The sequence below is a fragment of the Mirounga leonina genome, unplaced genomic scaffold (assembly GCF_011800145.1).
Source record: "Mirounga leonina isolate KUSES-001 unplaced genomic scaffold, KU_Mleo_1.0 Mir_91, whole genome shotgun sequence".
Taxonomy (NCBI): Eukaryota; Metazoa; Chordata; class Mammalia; order Carnivora; family Phocidae; genus Mirounga; species Mirounga leonina.
In genome coordinates this window covers 36,699,703-36,715,971 of record NW_023270839.1, presented here as the reverse complement: position 1 = coordinate 36,715,971, position 16,269 = coordinate 36,699,703, and the positions used below count along the sequence as shown (strand labels likewise).

At 33.8% G+C, this 16,269-nt stretch overlaps 1 protein-coding gene across 2 annotated transcripts in view; it reads left to right on the top strand.

Moving 5' to 3' along the window:
• VPS13C (vacuolar protein sorting 13 homolog C) overlaps window positions 1-16,269 on the top strand; it is a 178,142-nt gene that overhangs the window by 136,448 nt on the left and 25,425 nt on the right. For both annotated transcript variants that reach the window (XM_034994053.1, XM_034994052.1), the window contains 9 exons: window positions 963-1,089; window positions 4,599-4,834; window positions 9,180-9,321; window positions 10,604-10,744; window positions 11,515-11,596; window positions 11,720-11,789; window positions 12,615-12,726; window positions 12,842-12,955; window positions 14,939-15,078. In XM_034994053.1, coding sequence (XP_034849944.1) covers window positions 963-1,089; window positions 4,599-4,834; window positions 9,180-9,321; window positions 10,604-10,744; window positions 11,515-11,596; window positions 11,720-11,789; window positions 12,615-12,726; window positions 12,842-12,955; window positions 14,939-15,078 — 1,164 coding nt within the window. The remainder of the gene's footprint in view (window positions 1-962; window positions 1,090-4,598; window positions 4,835-9,179; window positions 9,322-10,603; window positions 10,745-11,514; window positions 11,597-11,719; window positions 11,790-12,614; window positions 12,727-12,841; window positions 12,956-14,938; window positions 15,079-16,269) is intronic.

Sequence of the window (16,269 nt, the reverse complement as noted above, 5' to 3'; positions counted from 1 at the left end):
ATGAGAGGACAATGAATAGGTAGTGGTGTTGAATATAAGTATGGAACGATAGGAATTTTGTCGTTCTTGCTTGTGCTGTCATTTGGCTTGGATGATACCATTATTTAATGACATAACAGATAGTTTTAAACCCTTAAAATATATATTATATATTTGCCAAGAATTATTATTATAAATCTGCAAGGCGTTATTTTACATATGTATAAAATCTTATATATGCCTAAGGTTATTTTTACATATAGAATTATTTTATATAAAATAATGCCTTGTAGATTTACCTGTTCTTAACTCTCCTGGCTTGAATCCACTAGAAGATTTAAAAGTACAGAATGGGATTGAAACCCAATTGGGTTCTTTTTGTTGTTGTTGTTCGCTGGAAAGTTTTTTTTTATGTGGACTAATACTTCTTAAACTTTAATGATAAATTTGGAAGATCTCCCAGAACTCATGTTAAAATGCAGATTCTGATTTAGTAGGTTTTAGGCGGGGCCCAGGATTTTGTACTTTCAGCAAGCTCCAGGTAATGTTGCTGCTTCTCCATAGATCACACTTTGAGTAGCAACAGTGTGGACCTAATTTTTGCTTTTTTTGAGACTCATGTTTCTTATCTGTTGCATTTGATTAATAAACCTAAATTTAAGCACTGAGTGACATTCTACTGCTGCTAAAGGATTTGTTGTTTATAGTTTTTTCTGCAGGTGAGCTCTGACGTACCAGTTTGTTTACTTTAATGAATTCCATTGCCTGCATCAATTTGGAGTATACTGCAATTTCAGAAAGGCAATATTCCCTTCCCTCAAGCTTTAAACCATTAGTTTATTGGACATTTTTAGGCAGAGTTCTGTTTATTAACAAAGGCAATTTTAGAAGATTTTTGTGCCTGTCCCCTCCTCTGTAAACCACAGGTCTGGGTTTCTCAAGGCCTGGCTGTTTTCATCTTCCCTCTGGTGGTTGTGTTTCAGTGGGACACAGGAGGAAGTGTACTTGGTGCCAGGAGAAGCTCGACTTTTTGCCTGGGCAGATCCTACTGGTACCAGAAAACTTACCTGGACATACGCAGCAAATACTGGAGAACACAGTCTGTTAAAGGTATCGTGTGATGTGAATGAGTGCTGTATGAGTTGCCTGGTGGTGAAGGAAGCATACAAGCCAGCTTCACACAGTCATCTTTGTCCTTACTGAACTAAAAATGAAATGGAAGTATTTTCCAAATAAGTTGGTTTTGGAGTTTAGATTGCAAGTAGTTCATACCTGTATTTTAGGTTAGTCAAAATAATTTATTTACAATTTAAAAAATAGGCCTGCTTTATCTTGCCCAAGTAGAGCCCAGTAAAGTATCTTTTATATGCCCCCCTTTTTTTTTTAAAGAAAGGAATTTTAAAGGTAAGTGAAACAACTTTATTTTGAACATAATGCATGCCACTGTTGGCTGTGAGGTTTTTCGGCATATTTTCCAAATGAAGACCATGTGTTTTAATTAAAGGAACCTGACAGTATACAAATTATCCCATATAAGAAATTTAATGAAATATTTATTGAAACAATATTTAGGTAGCTAATTTAATCAAATATGTTATTCTTAGACTCTTAAACTTTGGGAAGGTCTTAAGGATTCACCTACCAGCCTTTCTCTAGCGTAGGAATTGCTCCTGTGTTAGCAATATAGATCATTTGTTTCTGTAGAAATATAACCTATTATGAAAAGTTCATACAGTGTCCTATTCCACTGTCTGATGATGCCAGTTTGTTAAAAAAGCTTTATTGACTTTTGCTTTAAAATGGTAATTGGCCAACAGTGGCTGAATTATCCTCTCCTATATTCCCTCTGAAATACCCATAAAAGAGATAAAAACTTACCCACTTTTGAAAAATTAGACTGATAGTTCCTCCGTTACGAGATTCTTGGAATAATTTTCACCATGACAATTTGATGGAGCTATACTAGCTTGCTTGTGCTTTACTTTTTACAAGACCGAAACTCAAGGTTTGTAAATGGTACAGAGGCTTAAACTCCCTGATCCTCTTAGCTTCTTGGCTCAGAGACATGGGAGCTCTAGCAGAGGTCCCTGACTGTGCTGGTATTGTTTCCCCTCTCCTCACAGTTAACGCTGCTCAGTAACTACAACACCCAGTGGTAGTATATAGACACTAGAGAAAAAGTGAGAAGGACCTCCTGGAGGAGGACGTTCAGATCTGTATATTGAGGCAGATTCAGGAAGAATCTGGGAATAGTGTTATGTGGGGATTGTGGTTTTTAATGTTTCTCTTCTATTTGGTATCCGAGAACCAGGCAGTAGGAAAAGTAGATAACTGTGCCTCAGTCAGCACATAATCTGCCACATTCTGGAAACTGAGGTAGAAGCAGGGCTGTTGCCCATTCCCTTGTCTGCTAAGTTGATCTGAGAAGGGAGTTCCACTCAGGCAGGTGGACATGGTAAGGGAATTCAAAGAAAATCCACACATTATTGGCAAACACTAGATCTGAACAGATCTTTCCTTATTAAGTGTGAATGAACAGGGAAAAAACAAAAACAACAGCAACATGGGGTTTATGAAAAAAATAGTTCAGGAGAAAAATGTAGCGTTATCCCATAGAATCAGGTGATTATACCCCTGAAATTTTTTTTACTACAGGAGGACCACAGGAAATTTTCCAAATTAATGTCTCGCATCCTCAACTAAGTTATAAAGCTGTAACAGCTATGAAATAGAAGAATGCATGGTGATATAAAAAGATACAACCAAATGAAGTAAAAGGGAGTAGGGAAACAACATATTCTGTTCATACCATAAATATACCATTTAATCTTAAATTTTAATTACAGAAGTACAGATTAAAGTTTTCATTTTTTTAAAAACCTATTAATGAGTGGAACTAAAATCATTGGTAAGAGGATTTTAAAACAATTGAGAAAATGAAACTAAAGACAATTTTGCCCTTAAAGTAAAGGAAGGAGACCTAAGGAAGTATGTAACAAGTGGCAAATACCTTTTATTGAATCTGTCTCCTGTGTTAACGCTTCCTGCATATTATCACTAATTCTTATGATTGGAATTCAGAACTTCTGGTTAAAATTCAAAACCAGGTCTATCTGACTTAACAGTCCATGGACTTTTTCCACTAAACCATGCTTCCCATCAATTATATCAGTAAATGAAAATGGTTTAAATTCTCCTATTAAAGACAAAACTCAGATTAAGTTAGAAAACAGTATCTAACTATATGCTACTTACCAAAGGTATGTCTTAACCAGACTAACACAGAACATTACAAGCATGAAGAGGCATTAAGGACTTAGGAGGCAAACAGAAGTAAAAAGAAAGCAAAGTTGTTGATTTTAATTTCTGAACAACTATAATTCAAAGCAAAAACCTTTAAATAGAATTTGATGATATGAAAAGAAGGCATGAATTCATCATTCTCAGTCTTAAAAATGATGAGTTCATGTCATTTGTGATAATATGGATGGACCTTGAGGGTACTATGCTAAGCGAAATAAGTCAGAGAAAGAAAAATACCACATGATTTCGCTTAAACATTGGAATCTAAAAAACAACAACCAAACAAAAAACCCCAGAAACAGACCCATCAATACAGAGAACAAACTTGTGGTTGCCAGAGATTGAGGTGGGGGGTGGGCAAAATGGGTGAAAGGGAGAGGAAGGTACAGGCTTCCAGCTGTGGAATGAGTAAGTCATGGGGTAGACAGGTACAGCAAAGGGAATATCGTCAATGGTACAGTAATAGCCTTGAATGGTGACAGATGGTAGCTGTGCTTGTGGTGAGCATAGGATAACATGTAGAGTTGTTGAATCATTACGTTGTACTCCTAAAACTAATGAAACATCATGTGTCCACCATACTTCAATTAAAAAAAAAAGCAATAGATGTTAAACAGCAACAAAACTCAGCTATTCCTATGCTCTTGATAAATCCTTTATTTGCTTTTTTTCCCAAGAAAGCATGAAATGAAAAGCACATAGTAGGTACTTGTACTGCTTGGTGAAATGAACTCATATTTATGTTAAGCCCAGAATGAGGAGGAAATCATTATTTCAGTCTCTGAAAACACTGACCAAATCAATCATATTTTTAGTGCTGAGACCTTCAGCCAAGAAGGCTTTGCAAAACAGTGCACACTAAGTACAAACCATAGTTTTATATAATGTGACTTATATAAATATTTGCAGTGTTGTAAGTTATTAAAACATAAAAATAAACTAGGTTAGTTTTACGTGAGGTTACTGTTCTAATAAACTTAGGAACCTCTCCATCTTGGAGACAAGTAAGAGTCTTAGGACACTGAGCACCCTTGCAGGATACTCTTGTTCCTGCTGAGTGCTCTTTGAGCAGTCAAACCCAGGGTACAAAAAAAATTAAGCACTATTAGTGTTTGTTACTGTTTGAAAACATCGGTGAGTTATGTTTTAAAATAGATTATGACTTTAGTTAATTTATGTCATTTTGATGGTTAGTTTTCCAATTTATAGTCATGCTTTTTAAACTTTTCTACTTGTTCTCAGTTACTGTAGTTTAACTTTATGTAATAAAAACTTAACCGCTTATGGGTTTAATATAAAGTCTTTCTTTTCCCCAGGATGAATGTGGCCAGTTTCCCTATGATGCAAATACTCAGATACACTGGGTATCATTCCTAGATGGGCGCCAGAGAGTGTTGCTTTTCACTGATGATGTTGCCTTGGTTTCCAAAGCACTTCAGGCAGAAGAAATGGAGCAGGCCGATCATGAAATAACCTTTTCTCTCCACAGTCTTGGGCTTTCCCTGGTTAACAATGAAAACAAGCAGGAAGTTTCATATATTGGGATAACCAGGTACGGAAGAAGAAAAGGCATCAGAAATCTTTAAAAAGCATTGAGTTCATAATACCAAGTTTAATGAGAGTAAACAGCTTTTCTGAATTTTGATGTATTGCGTATTCTTTCAGCATAACTTACAAACAGTTTTTTTCACTGCTAGTTGAAAAGCCTCCTAAGATAGAAAGATGAGTAAGATAATGCCTCTGCACTTACTGTACTCATCAGCAGTTGGTGGGGGGAAAAAAGAGGTTTGCTTCTTTGTTTTTGGTATGTATTTTTTTGATGAATTATAATAACAGAAAGAAGTATATATACGTGCAATGGCAGTACAGAGATAGAAGCAAGTAAGTTGTTTTGTGCAGTGGAGGCTGAAGAAACTGGCCTGGGTTAGAGGAAGCCAACAAGAGTGGGCCAGATAAATTGGAGAAAACATTCATGGAGGAGGCAGTATTTGACATAGGTACATAGTCTTTAATGGGCGGTTATTTAGAACTTTTAAATAGTGATGGAACCAGTTATTTTCTCTGATTCTGCTTGTATCTGTATAAGAAAAATATTTGAATTTATTTATTTTGACTTTTTAAATCTCACTAACTTTGGTAAAAGACTCCTTCATTTCTTGGAGGCTGATGGGTGGAATGGTTAACATGTTACCATGTATCATCTATCAATAATCATGTTTAGTGTAAAAGTAAAAAATTAAGTCAATAAAAATATCACGTATGTAACACGCTTTACACAACACCTGACAGATTAAGAGTTCTAAAAAGGGTATACATCCATTGATATAATATTAATATATTTGTTTATATTTGAGTAATATATTCTCTTGGTTATACACTTGAGTATATTATAGTATTTTTAACCTAAATATGAAAATAATTTTTAAGTCCTATAAATTCAGTTTCTTCACTTTGTTGTTCTTTGATGTAACTTATTTTTACTTTAATATTACATACGTTATTACATTTTGTCAGATTGGTCTTTACTTGTAAGGACTTTTAAAAATTCATCTAAAAGAACTTAATTATCTTTTTTCTGATGGCAGTACACATTTAATACACATTCAGTGGGGATGTGTACTGAGGAAAAATAAATCAGTTACATAATTTTTAAAAATAGACTTATTTTTTGAGCAGTTTTAGGTTTATAGAAAAATTGGCTGTGAAAGTACAGAGTTCCCATATGCCCTGCATCTTTCCCCTATTATTAACATCTTGAAATAGCATGGTACATTTTTTACTATTGATGAACTAGTGTTGATACATTATTATCATCTAAAGTCCAGTGTTGATGTTGTTTAAGTTAAAGTTTACTCTTAGTGTTGTAAGTTCTGTGGGTTTTGAGAAATGAGTAACATCTGTCATTACAGTGTCCTATAGAATAGTTTCAGTGTCATAAAAATCACCTGTGTGCCACCTGTTCATCCCTTTCTCCCTCCCCCTGAACCTCTGGAAACCACTGATCTTTTTACTGTCTCTAAAGTTTTGCCTTTTCCAGGATGTCATATCACTGGAATCATACGTATGTAGCCTTTTCAGATAAGCTTCTTTCACTTAGCAATATTTTTTTTTTTTAAAGATTTTATTTATTTATTTGAGAGAGAGAGAGACAGCGAGAGAGGGAACACAAGCAGAGGGGAGAGGGAGAAGCAGGCTTCCCGCGGAGCAGGGAGCCCGATGCGGGGCTCCATCTCAGGACCCTGAGATCATGACCTGAGCCGAAGGCAGACGCTTAACAACTGAGCCACCCAGGCGCCCAACTTAGCAATATTTTTTTAAGTTTCCTCATGTTCTTTCTGTGGCTTGATAACTCATTTTTATAAATCACTTAATAATATCCCATGTCTGGATGTACCACAGTTTATTCACATATTGAAAGACATCTTGGTTGCTTCTAAGTTTTGGCATTTATGAATAAAGCTGCTATAAACATTGGTAGGCAGGTTTTTGTGTAGACATAAGTTTTTAATTCATTTGGGTAAATATGAGTGTGATTGTTGGATTTTATGGTAGGATTATGTTTAGTTTTGTAAGCAACTGCCAAACTGTCTTTCAAAGCAGCTGCACCATTTTGCATTTACACCAAGAATGAATGAATGAGCATTCATTGCCCAATGTCCTTGTCAGCATTTGGTGTTGTCAGTGTTTCAGATTTTGGCCACTCCAACAGGGATGTAGTGATATGTCATTATTGTTTTAATTTGCAATTCCCTAATTACGTATGCTGTTGAGTATCTTTTCAAATGCTTATTTGCTATCAGAATATCTTCTCTGGTGAGATTCAGGTCTTTTGCCCATTTTTTAATTTTTCATTTTCTTATTAAATTTTAAGTGTTCTTTGTATATTTGAGGTACAGTATTTCATCAGATATGTGTTTTGCAAATATTTTCTCCCAGTCTCTGGCTGTCTTTGCATTCTTTTAACAATGTCTTTCACACAGAAGAGGTTTTTAATTTTAATGAGGCCCAGTGTGGATTCTTCCTTTCATGAGTTATGCTTTAGGAGTTGTATTTTAGAAGTCACAAAAATGCAAAGTTACTTACATTTTCTCATGTGTTACCTGCTGGGTTTTATAGTTTAGTGTTTGATATTTAGGTCTATACTTACACATTTTGAGTTAGTTTTTGTGAAATGTGTAAGCTCTATGTTTAGATTGATTTTTTTTTTTTTTTTTTTGGCATGTTCAGTTCTGTCACCATTTGTTGCAAAGATTGTCCTTTTTCCATTGAATTGCCTTTGCTCCTTTTCAAAATCAGTTGCCTATATTTATTTGGGTCTATTTCTGGACCCTTTATTCGCTTGGTGTGTTTGTCAGTTCTTTCACCCATAGCACACTGTCTTGATTTCTGTAGTTTTGTGGTAATCTTGAAGTCATGTAGTGTCAGTCCTCCAACTTTTTTCTTCTTCAATATTATGTTGACTATTTTGAGTCTTTTTTTTTTTAAGATTTTATTTATTTATTTGACAGAGAGAGACACAGCGAGAGAGGGGACACAAGCAGGGGGAGTGGGAGAGGGAGAAGCAGGCTTCCCGCAGAGCAGAGAGCCTGATGTGGGGCTTGATCCCAAGACCCTGAGATCATGACCTGAGCTGAAGGCAGACGCTTAACGACTGAGCCACCCAGGCACCCCGACTAATTTGAGTCTTTTGCCTTTCCATATAAACTTTAGAATTAGTTTATCAGTTAGTTGGGATATTGGTTGGGATTGTATCGAAGCTATAGATCAACTTGGAAAGAACTGATATTTGACATTATTCAGTCTTCATACGCATGTACACAGATCCTTGTATTCAGATCTTTGATCTCTTTCATCAAACTTCTGTAGTTTTCCTCATATAGATTCTGCACAAATTTGTTAGATTTTGTTTATACCTAAGTTTTTAATTTCTCTGGTGCTAATATAAATATTACTGTTTTTAATTTCAAATTTCAGTTGTTCATTGCTGATATATAAGAACGCAATTGATTTTTGTATATTAATTTTGTATCTTGAAATGTTAGTTGCAGGAATTTTGTTGATTGATTCTTTGGGATTTTCCGCATAGACAGTCATGTCATCTGAGAACAAAGACAGCTTTATTTCTTCTTTCCTAATCTGTGTACCTTTTATCTTCTTGATAAAAGGTTGAGAGGCAGATTATGCGTTATCTAGGATTTCCCAGTGTTGAATCGGAGTGGTCAGAGTAGACATCCTTGCTTTGTTCCTGATCTTAGTAAGGAAACATCTAGTTTCTCACCATTAAGTATGATGTTAATGTGATTTTTCGTAGATGTTCTTTTTCAGGTTGAGGAAGTTCCCTCTTTTCCTAATTTGTTGAAAAAAATTTTTTGTAAGTATGTATGGTGACAGATGTTAACTAGATTTACTGTGATGATCATTTCACAATATATGCAAATATTAAATCATTATTTTGTATACCTGAAATTGTTACATGTCAGTTATACCTCAATAAAAAATAAAAAATATGTTTTTTCATTAATAGACTTGTATTTTTAAAATTTGTACTCAGTTGTTTTTATATTTTGAATTTCATCAATTAGAAAAATTTGTGCAATTTTTTTCTCTTGTTATTTAAATAACATTTATGTAATAACCTCAGTTTTGTCTGAGCCACAAAACCTAAAATATTTACTATATGGCTTTTTATAAAAAGTTTGCGAGTTCCTTGATTGATTGATGTCAGTGTGTGATAGAACATTTCCCCTGCCCCTTTTCATTATGTACTTCTGCTGTTTAAAAAAAATCTTGTATAATTTTCATAAGAGATTTATAGTTGTAATAATTTGAAGTTGAATGACAATTCCAGCAAGCCTAATATATACTCCTAATTTAATTTTCTTTGTGGATTGTTTTAGTTCTGGTGTTGTTTGGGAGATGAAACCAAAACAGAAATGGAAGCCTTTTAGTCAAAAGCAGATAATGTTGCTGGAACAGTCCTATAAAAAATATCAAGTATCAAAAGACCACGGATGGATTAAACTAGATAATAATTTTGAGGTATACCAAATTTTTTTTGTTTTTATTTTTATATATGTATTTTGTTGGTGGATAATAAGTAAGGAAAATTTACTGTCCAAGTAAAAATGTGTGTGCAGAAACTAATTTATTTATTAGCAAATAAACTTTTGTTAGTAGGATTGACATGACTGATACTCTTTAGTACATTTTAAATTAAAATATGTTATTAGGGGCGCCTGGGTGGCTCAGTTGTTGAGCGTCTGCCTTCGGCTCGGGTCATGATCCCAGGCTCCTGGGATCGAGCCCCACATCGGGCTCCCTGCTCAGCGGGAGGCCTGTTTCTCCCTCTCCCACTCCCCCTGCTTGTGCTCTCTCTCTTGCTGTGTCTCTCTCTGTCAAATAAATAAATAAAATCTTTAAATAAATAAATAAATAAAATATGTTATTGAATCATACTGTGAAACATTTAAATAAATGTTTCTCTTTTGCATTTTTGTAATTTCTTCTGTTTACAAGACAGTTTCATGGAACTTGTTCTCAGTAAGATTATGCAGAAATTAATATTGCTTATTGAAACTTTTGTTCTGTTTTGAATTGATACCAATATATATTGGTAAATAAAGTCTGTGCAAAATTACGTATTTCAGTAATGAAAAACCTGTAGAAAACCCGTTCAATTAAGTTCATTAAATGTGAATGATTGTTGGACTTGGGTAGATGTCACAAATACAGGTGTACTCTCTTCAGGCCCTTACAGTGTTGCAGCTGAAGGTCACTTTTGCCCTAAGAAGACCCCAGAAGCTTGACTGCAATTTCTCATGTGCTCTGGTTCAGTCGTACAGCTTTAGTTATTCTTTGTCTTTGGTATCTAATGGTTGGGTTTGCCTTGGTCACCAGATATGCTCCCCACCCGACCCTCATCCCTGTAAATGTTGGCCATGCTCAAATGAAAACAAACTGTCAGACATAAATAATCTATTAACTATTCATTGTTTAACTTCGTTAAGACGAAATTTAAGAGTTACCAGATTATTCATTACTATTGAGGTTTTTAAAAAATATAAAGCATGGTTTATTTTCTTTCACTACAGTTTATATAATTGAAAATTTCCTCAGTTGTTTTCTTATTTTCCTCATAATTTTTGTGCAAAAGTGATGATTCTGCTTCAAAGATCTCAACTGTAGATCACCTTAAGGCAGATCTTTTGGTGAGACTTAGAGATTAAAATGTTTTCTCTTTTCAATTTGTGAGTAAATGGATATTTAAATGGGCTATCCTGCTAATACCAAGTCATCAAAAACATATGTGCTTTTTTCCCAGGTCAATTTTGATAAAGTTCCCATGGAAATGCGCCTCCCTGTTCATTGCCCAATAAAGCGAGATTTTTTATCAGGGATTCAGATTGAATTTAAGCAGTCTCCTCACCAGAGAAGTTTAAGAGCCAAATTGTACTGGCTTCAGGTAACATTGTCGTTTTCAGTTCAATAAGTATATCTGATCACTTTGGGAAACTTGGGGATGAAATTTTTTCTACAAAACTCTAGCATACGTTGTAAACAGTATTTTTCTTCTCATTTCTATGTTTATTCCCCTTCTCCCATGTATCCTGTGGATTCTTTATACTTAGCATCCAAGTCCAAAGACCTTGTGACTGTTGAAACTATTTAATTTGGCCAGTTAGCCTGCAAGAGCATTTTCCTGCACTGAAATTGTTATTTTTAAATATTCCTTTGAATTTTTCATGGGATCCCCAAATAAGATTTTCCTTCGTCATTCTACACAGGAGTGAACATCAGAGAATATTTTTGTCTGCTTGCTTGCTCCCTTCTTGCTTCTCTTCCTCTCTTCCTTTTAACTACTAAATACTACTTAGGACATTTTTATTCTTTTTCTTCTTTCTAATTTCATATCCAGTCTTCACTTACATTTTACTTAAATTGTAAGCTGTCAAAATCTCACATGATCCATAGACACAAATATTTTGATTAATAGTGTGTATGTTGCACAGTGTTAATGCACTGATGAGGATATTAAATATTCCTTTATGTAAAAGGTTGCCCTTGCTGGCATATGTACGAATTTTAGATTTAAAGTGAAACTTCTAATAGCACCACATATACAATGCAGATATTTAATTCTGATAAAATTAGCAACCTCTTATCTCTAAAAGTAAAAGTTATTACATTATTTTAAATCCTGCTGAAATCTTTTCTTTTTTTTTTTTTTTTAAGGTTGATAGTCAGTTACCAGGTACAGTGTTTCCTGTTGTATTTCATCCTGTGGCTCCTCCAAAATCTATTGCTTTGGATTCAGGTAAAAAAAAAAAAAGAAAGAAAGAAAAAATCGAGACATCTATTTTAAAAATTAAGTAGACATTATTTTGATCTAGTTATAAAGCTTGATTGTATTTTCCTGTTTTTTTTTTTTCTTTCTTAGAGCCCAAACCTTTCATTGATGTGAGTGTCATCACAAGATTTAATGAATACAGTAAAGTATTACAGTTCAAGTAAGTAAAGATTCCCCTATTTATCTAAAGGAATTTAAAATGAGAATCTACTTTGAAAATAAATTTCACTCTTGTGAGGCTGACTTCCATATAAAACTTATTTTCCTGGGGCGCCTGGGTGACTCAGTCGTTAAGCATCTGCCTTCGGCTCAGGTCATGATCCCAGCGTCCCGGGATCAAGCCCCGCATCGGGCTCTCTGCTCTGCAGGAAGCCTGCTTCTCCCTCTCCCACTCCCCCTGCTTGTGTTCCCTCTCTTGCTGTGTCTGTCTCTGTCTAATAAATAAATTAAAAAAAAAAAAAACTTATTTTCCACCTGAACATACGAATCTACTTTTGGTCAAGTAATTTTCTGTGTTGAAACTTAATAATAGTCCCTCTATATTTTAAAGTGTAAAATTCCTTAACCACTTTTCCTCTTTGTAATTCCAATTAGAATATAAAATAGCCAGTGAAATATGAATGATGTATGTATTTGTGAAATGTGCTCTTGAAAGCAATTGCTGTGGCCCTTAAAAATGGAATAATACATGCTATATCATCTAATTGTATTTGTCTCTTCTGTAACATGATAAATATGGGATTTGGGACTTTAAATGCTAAGTATCAATAAAGCAGCATTACTTCTAGTGAAACCTTAACTTGAATGGGAAAAGAAAAAAACATCTCAGTTAAGGATACTTTGGTCTTGTTAACGTAACACTTTTTTTAAGAGATGAAGGAGTAAAATCCTATTGTGACTTCTGGCCAAAATCAAAGTTTAACATTGAAAATTACAAGGTTTGATAGAAACCTTTTTCTGTCTTTTAAAACATTTTTTTCCTCAGGTATTTTATGGTCCTCATTCAGGAAATGGCCTTGAAAGTTGATCAGGGGTTTCTAGGAGCTATTATTGCACTGTTTACCCCAACAACTGACCCTGAAGCTGAAAGAAAACGGGTAACAATTTTTATTTCTTGGGAAAATTATAAACAAAAAAAAATAAATCAGCCATTCTTTGAACTAATTAGAGAAAGAAAATCAACATACTAATTCTTCATTTCATTTTTTTCAGACAAAGTTAATCCAACAAGATATTGATGCTCTAAATACAGAATTAATGGAGACTTCGATGACTGATATGTCAGTTCTTAGTTTCTTTGAACATTTCCATATTTCTCCTGTTAAGGTTTGTTGCAATTATTATTTTGAAAATTGTGTAGAATTGTTGTAGGATTTTTAAAGGCTCTGTGTATAAATGTGTGTTTTAATTTGTTGTATCAAATATTTGGTGGGAATTTTGTTTGATTAATTGAAATAATTAAGACAATTCTCTGTAACATATGTACAACCATAATTCCCACAGAGAAACCGTCAGAGCATGTTCTCTAGTCTTGAATTAATAACCCCTTTATTCAAGGAAGGAGCTGACAAAAGCATTTCTTAATTAAGCGAAGAAGTGCTCACCAACATTTAATGTTTTGGTTGCACTTTGTAACTACTATCACTGTCTAAAGAGAGAGCTATAATGGGACCCCTAACCAGAATGTGAAAACGCTGAAGTAGGTATTATACTGTTGATGTGGTGGTTTTCACCCTTCCAAAATTTGATTGTAACTAAGGGAGTGGAAAATTGGATACCTTTCACTTGCCTGTTTTTGTACTTTATGAACCCATTTCCTTTTCTCCTTTTGTTGTTCTTTTTAGGTTTTATAGGAAGAGGTGACTGCATAGTAAATTCACAAATGCCACCAACCATAACTCTCTAAACTTGTGTAATGGGCCAGATTTACAATTAAGTAACTCTAAAATATTGATGGTCCTTTACATTCTCAAAAACTGTTTACAGCACATTATTTTCAATTGCATACACCATTCATTTCAGCTAAGTAAATTAATTTATAAAATGGAATTGAATTACTATTTTAAATTGATGTACTAGTTTGGTAGTATTAGACATATTTATAGTGTTAGGTTTAAAATTTATATCATTTTATGTGGTAGGTTATACACAAATTTCTTTTTCATTATTAAGTGAAAATCACTTATGAGATTGAACAATACCTTCAACAAATATTTGCTGAATGCCTACTATCAAAGTTACTCTGAAAGTTATAAAATGACTTCATGGAGCTTACAATCTTAGGGGAGTGCTAAAGATTGTTAATTTATTGATTCATGATTTTACACACATTAGGAATTATGTCATGAAGTTGAATAATTAAGATCGTGATCAGTTGTCTTCTTATTCCATGATGACTTTGCCTTAGGGAAAGGCTGGACATCTGTCCACCTAAGCTTACTTTTCCGGGATCTGGATACTCTCTGACTCTGCGGATGTCCACATCAAATCAACAAACAAACAAACAAAACCACACCCAAAACCAGGCTTTCCCAGTTTTATCCCTTCTCTTTTATTGAGCTCTACATTGGTTAGGTAAAATGCAGAATAAGAAAGGAAAGTTATCTGCTTTATTTGCCCAGATAGAACTGCCTTCTGCCTGTGCCTTTTGCCACTATTGCACTAATGATGATACAGCACAAAGTAGAAGAAGCTAAATGGGAATGTGAAAATCTCATGTTTAAGGACTGAGTTGAAGGAGTCTGTGAAAGTTGAAAACCTTATTAACTCTTTTAAAAATTTATTTAGCAACTTGCTAATTGTTGCCATAATTGTCATGTTGTTGTTATTATTATGGTACAATTATTATTGTTAATTATATTGTATAAAAATGTACATATTATACATAATATATAATTGTAATTGTTAATTATTGCCATAAATTATTTACGTCAATTGGATGAAAATAAATGATTATTTATTATTTTCACTGGTAGACATGTTTTGTGTGCCAGTTGACGTATTTTCTTCTTAAATGATTATACTATTTTTATGAAGTGTTTTGAGCCCCTCCATGTAAACACAATGGTATTTATACACTTTAGATAAAATTTTAGCTCTTTGGAACAGACTAATTTTATCAAAAAGCAAATGTGAGAATCAGGTATTAGTGAGTTATCCTGTGTGGTGTGTAGAGTAACAAATAATAACTTTGTTTAGGATTCTGAAAGATACAACATCTGTTTGTGTCTGGAAGATCTGATTCCTATGTATGTGAATTTTTTCGTTTCGTTTTTAGTTTTTATTTATTAAGCATTATTTTTCTTTTAGTTGCATTTGAGTCTGTCCTTGGGTAGTGGAGGCGAAGAGTCAGACAAAGAAAAACAAGAAATGATTGCAATTCATTCTGTCAATCTGCTGTTGAAAAGCATAGGTGCTACTCTGACTGATGTGGATGACCTAATATTCAAGTAAGATTTGTGTTAAAGTGGATGGGGAGGGTTTTGTGCCAAGGTTATGTTTCTGGGTATTAATTCTTCCCACTTGGGCTAGAATGGTAGCTTAGAAAATGATAAGTCTCACTATACTCGAAGTTTGGCCCCTTTCTAATTATGCTTTTTAGATATGCTTATTTTACTCAAAGAGTTTTATATTTTCTTTAGTTATTCATATGTTGATAATACATGAATGTAGAATAAAAATGGAATTATTTTAGAAGTAGCTTATAAATTGACCATGTTTTAAAACAGATTTATATTTAGAAATATGTAGCAGTGTGGTGAGATTTCAGTGTAATCATATGGAAAAGCATAGACAATAACTCTTTGTAACATTTAATCTGAGAATAATTACGTGTGCTGGACGTAAATAAATTCAACGAATGTTTATTGAATTGAATATTCAGCAATGATACTGGAATAAGTAGTTACCTTGGAGAAAAGAAAAACCACTTGTATTATTTCCACCTTACTTGTTGTATACATCAAATTTCATAGGAATGGAAGGATTAAATATAAAATTCAAATGAAAAAGATTGAGGAAAATATCAAGGTTAATTGTAGTCAAATCTCTGAGTAAAGGCAGGCTTCTCAGTTTAAAAGCAATGGGAAAACCCGCAGTGGAAAATACAAGATCGATTTGACTACCTAACAAACACTTTACAAAACAAAATCAATGGAAGCAATTAGAAAATGAACTGGGAAAATATAATGACGAGTATGACAGAGAGAAGAGTGATAGTCTTAATATTAAACACAGATAAGACAAACCTAAAGATTCCTGTGCTGTAACTGCCAGTGGACAATAAGAGAGAATTTGCAAAAGGGAAGATACAGTGGCTGATAGATATTTGAAATGCTCAGCTTTATCATTTCTCATATAATATATGCAAATTAAAGCAAATTATCCAAGGTTTCAAAACTGAATAATTCTAGTACTAGAGAGGGCTGGGTCTAACAAATGGGACCTTTTTTTTTTTAACTATTTGCGTGAGTGGGAAGATATATATCAAAGCCTCAAATGTTTTTTAGTAGTTTTTCACTCAGTGAATCTTTTCTTGGGAATTCATTCCAAAAAATAATCATGAAATGCAATCAAAGAGTTATATTCAAAATTTACATATGGCAATCCTAATTATTATTGTCAAGATTTGGAAATGTCTT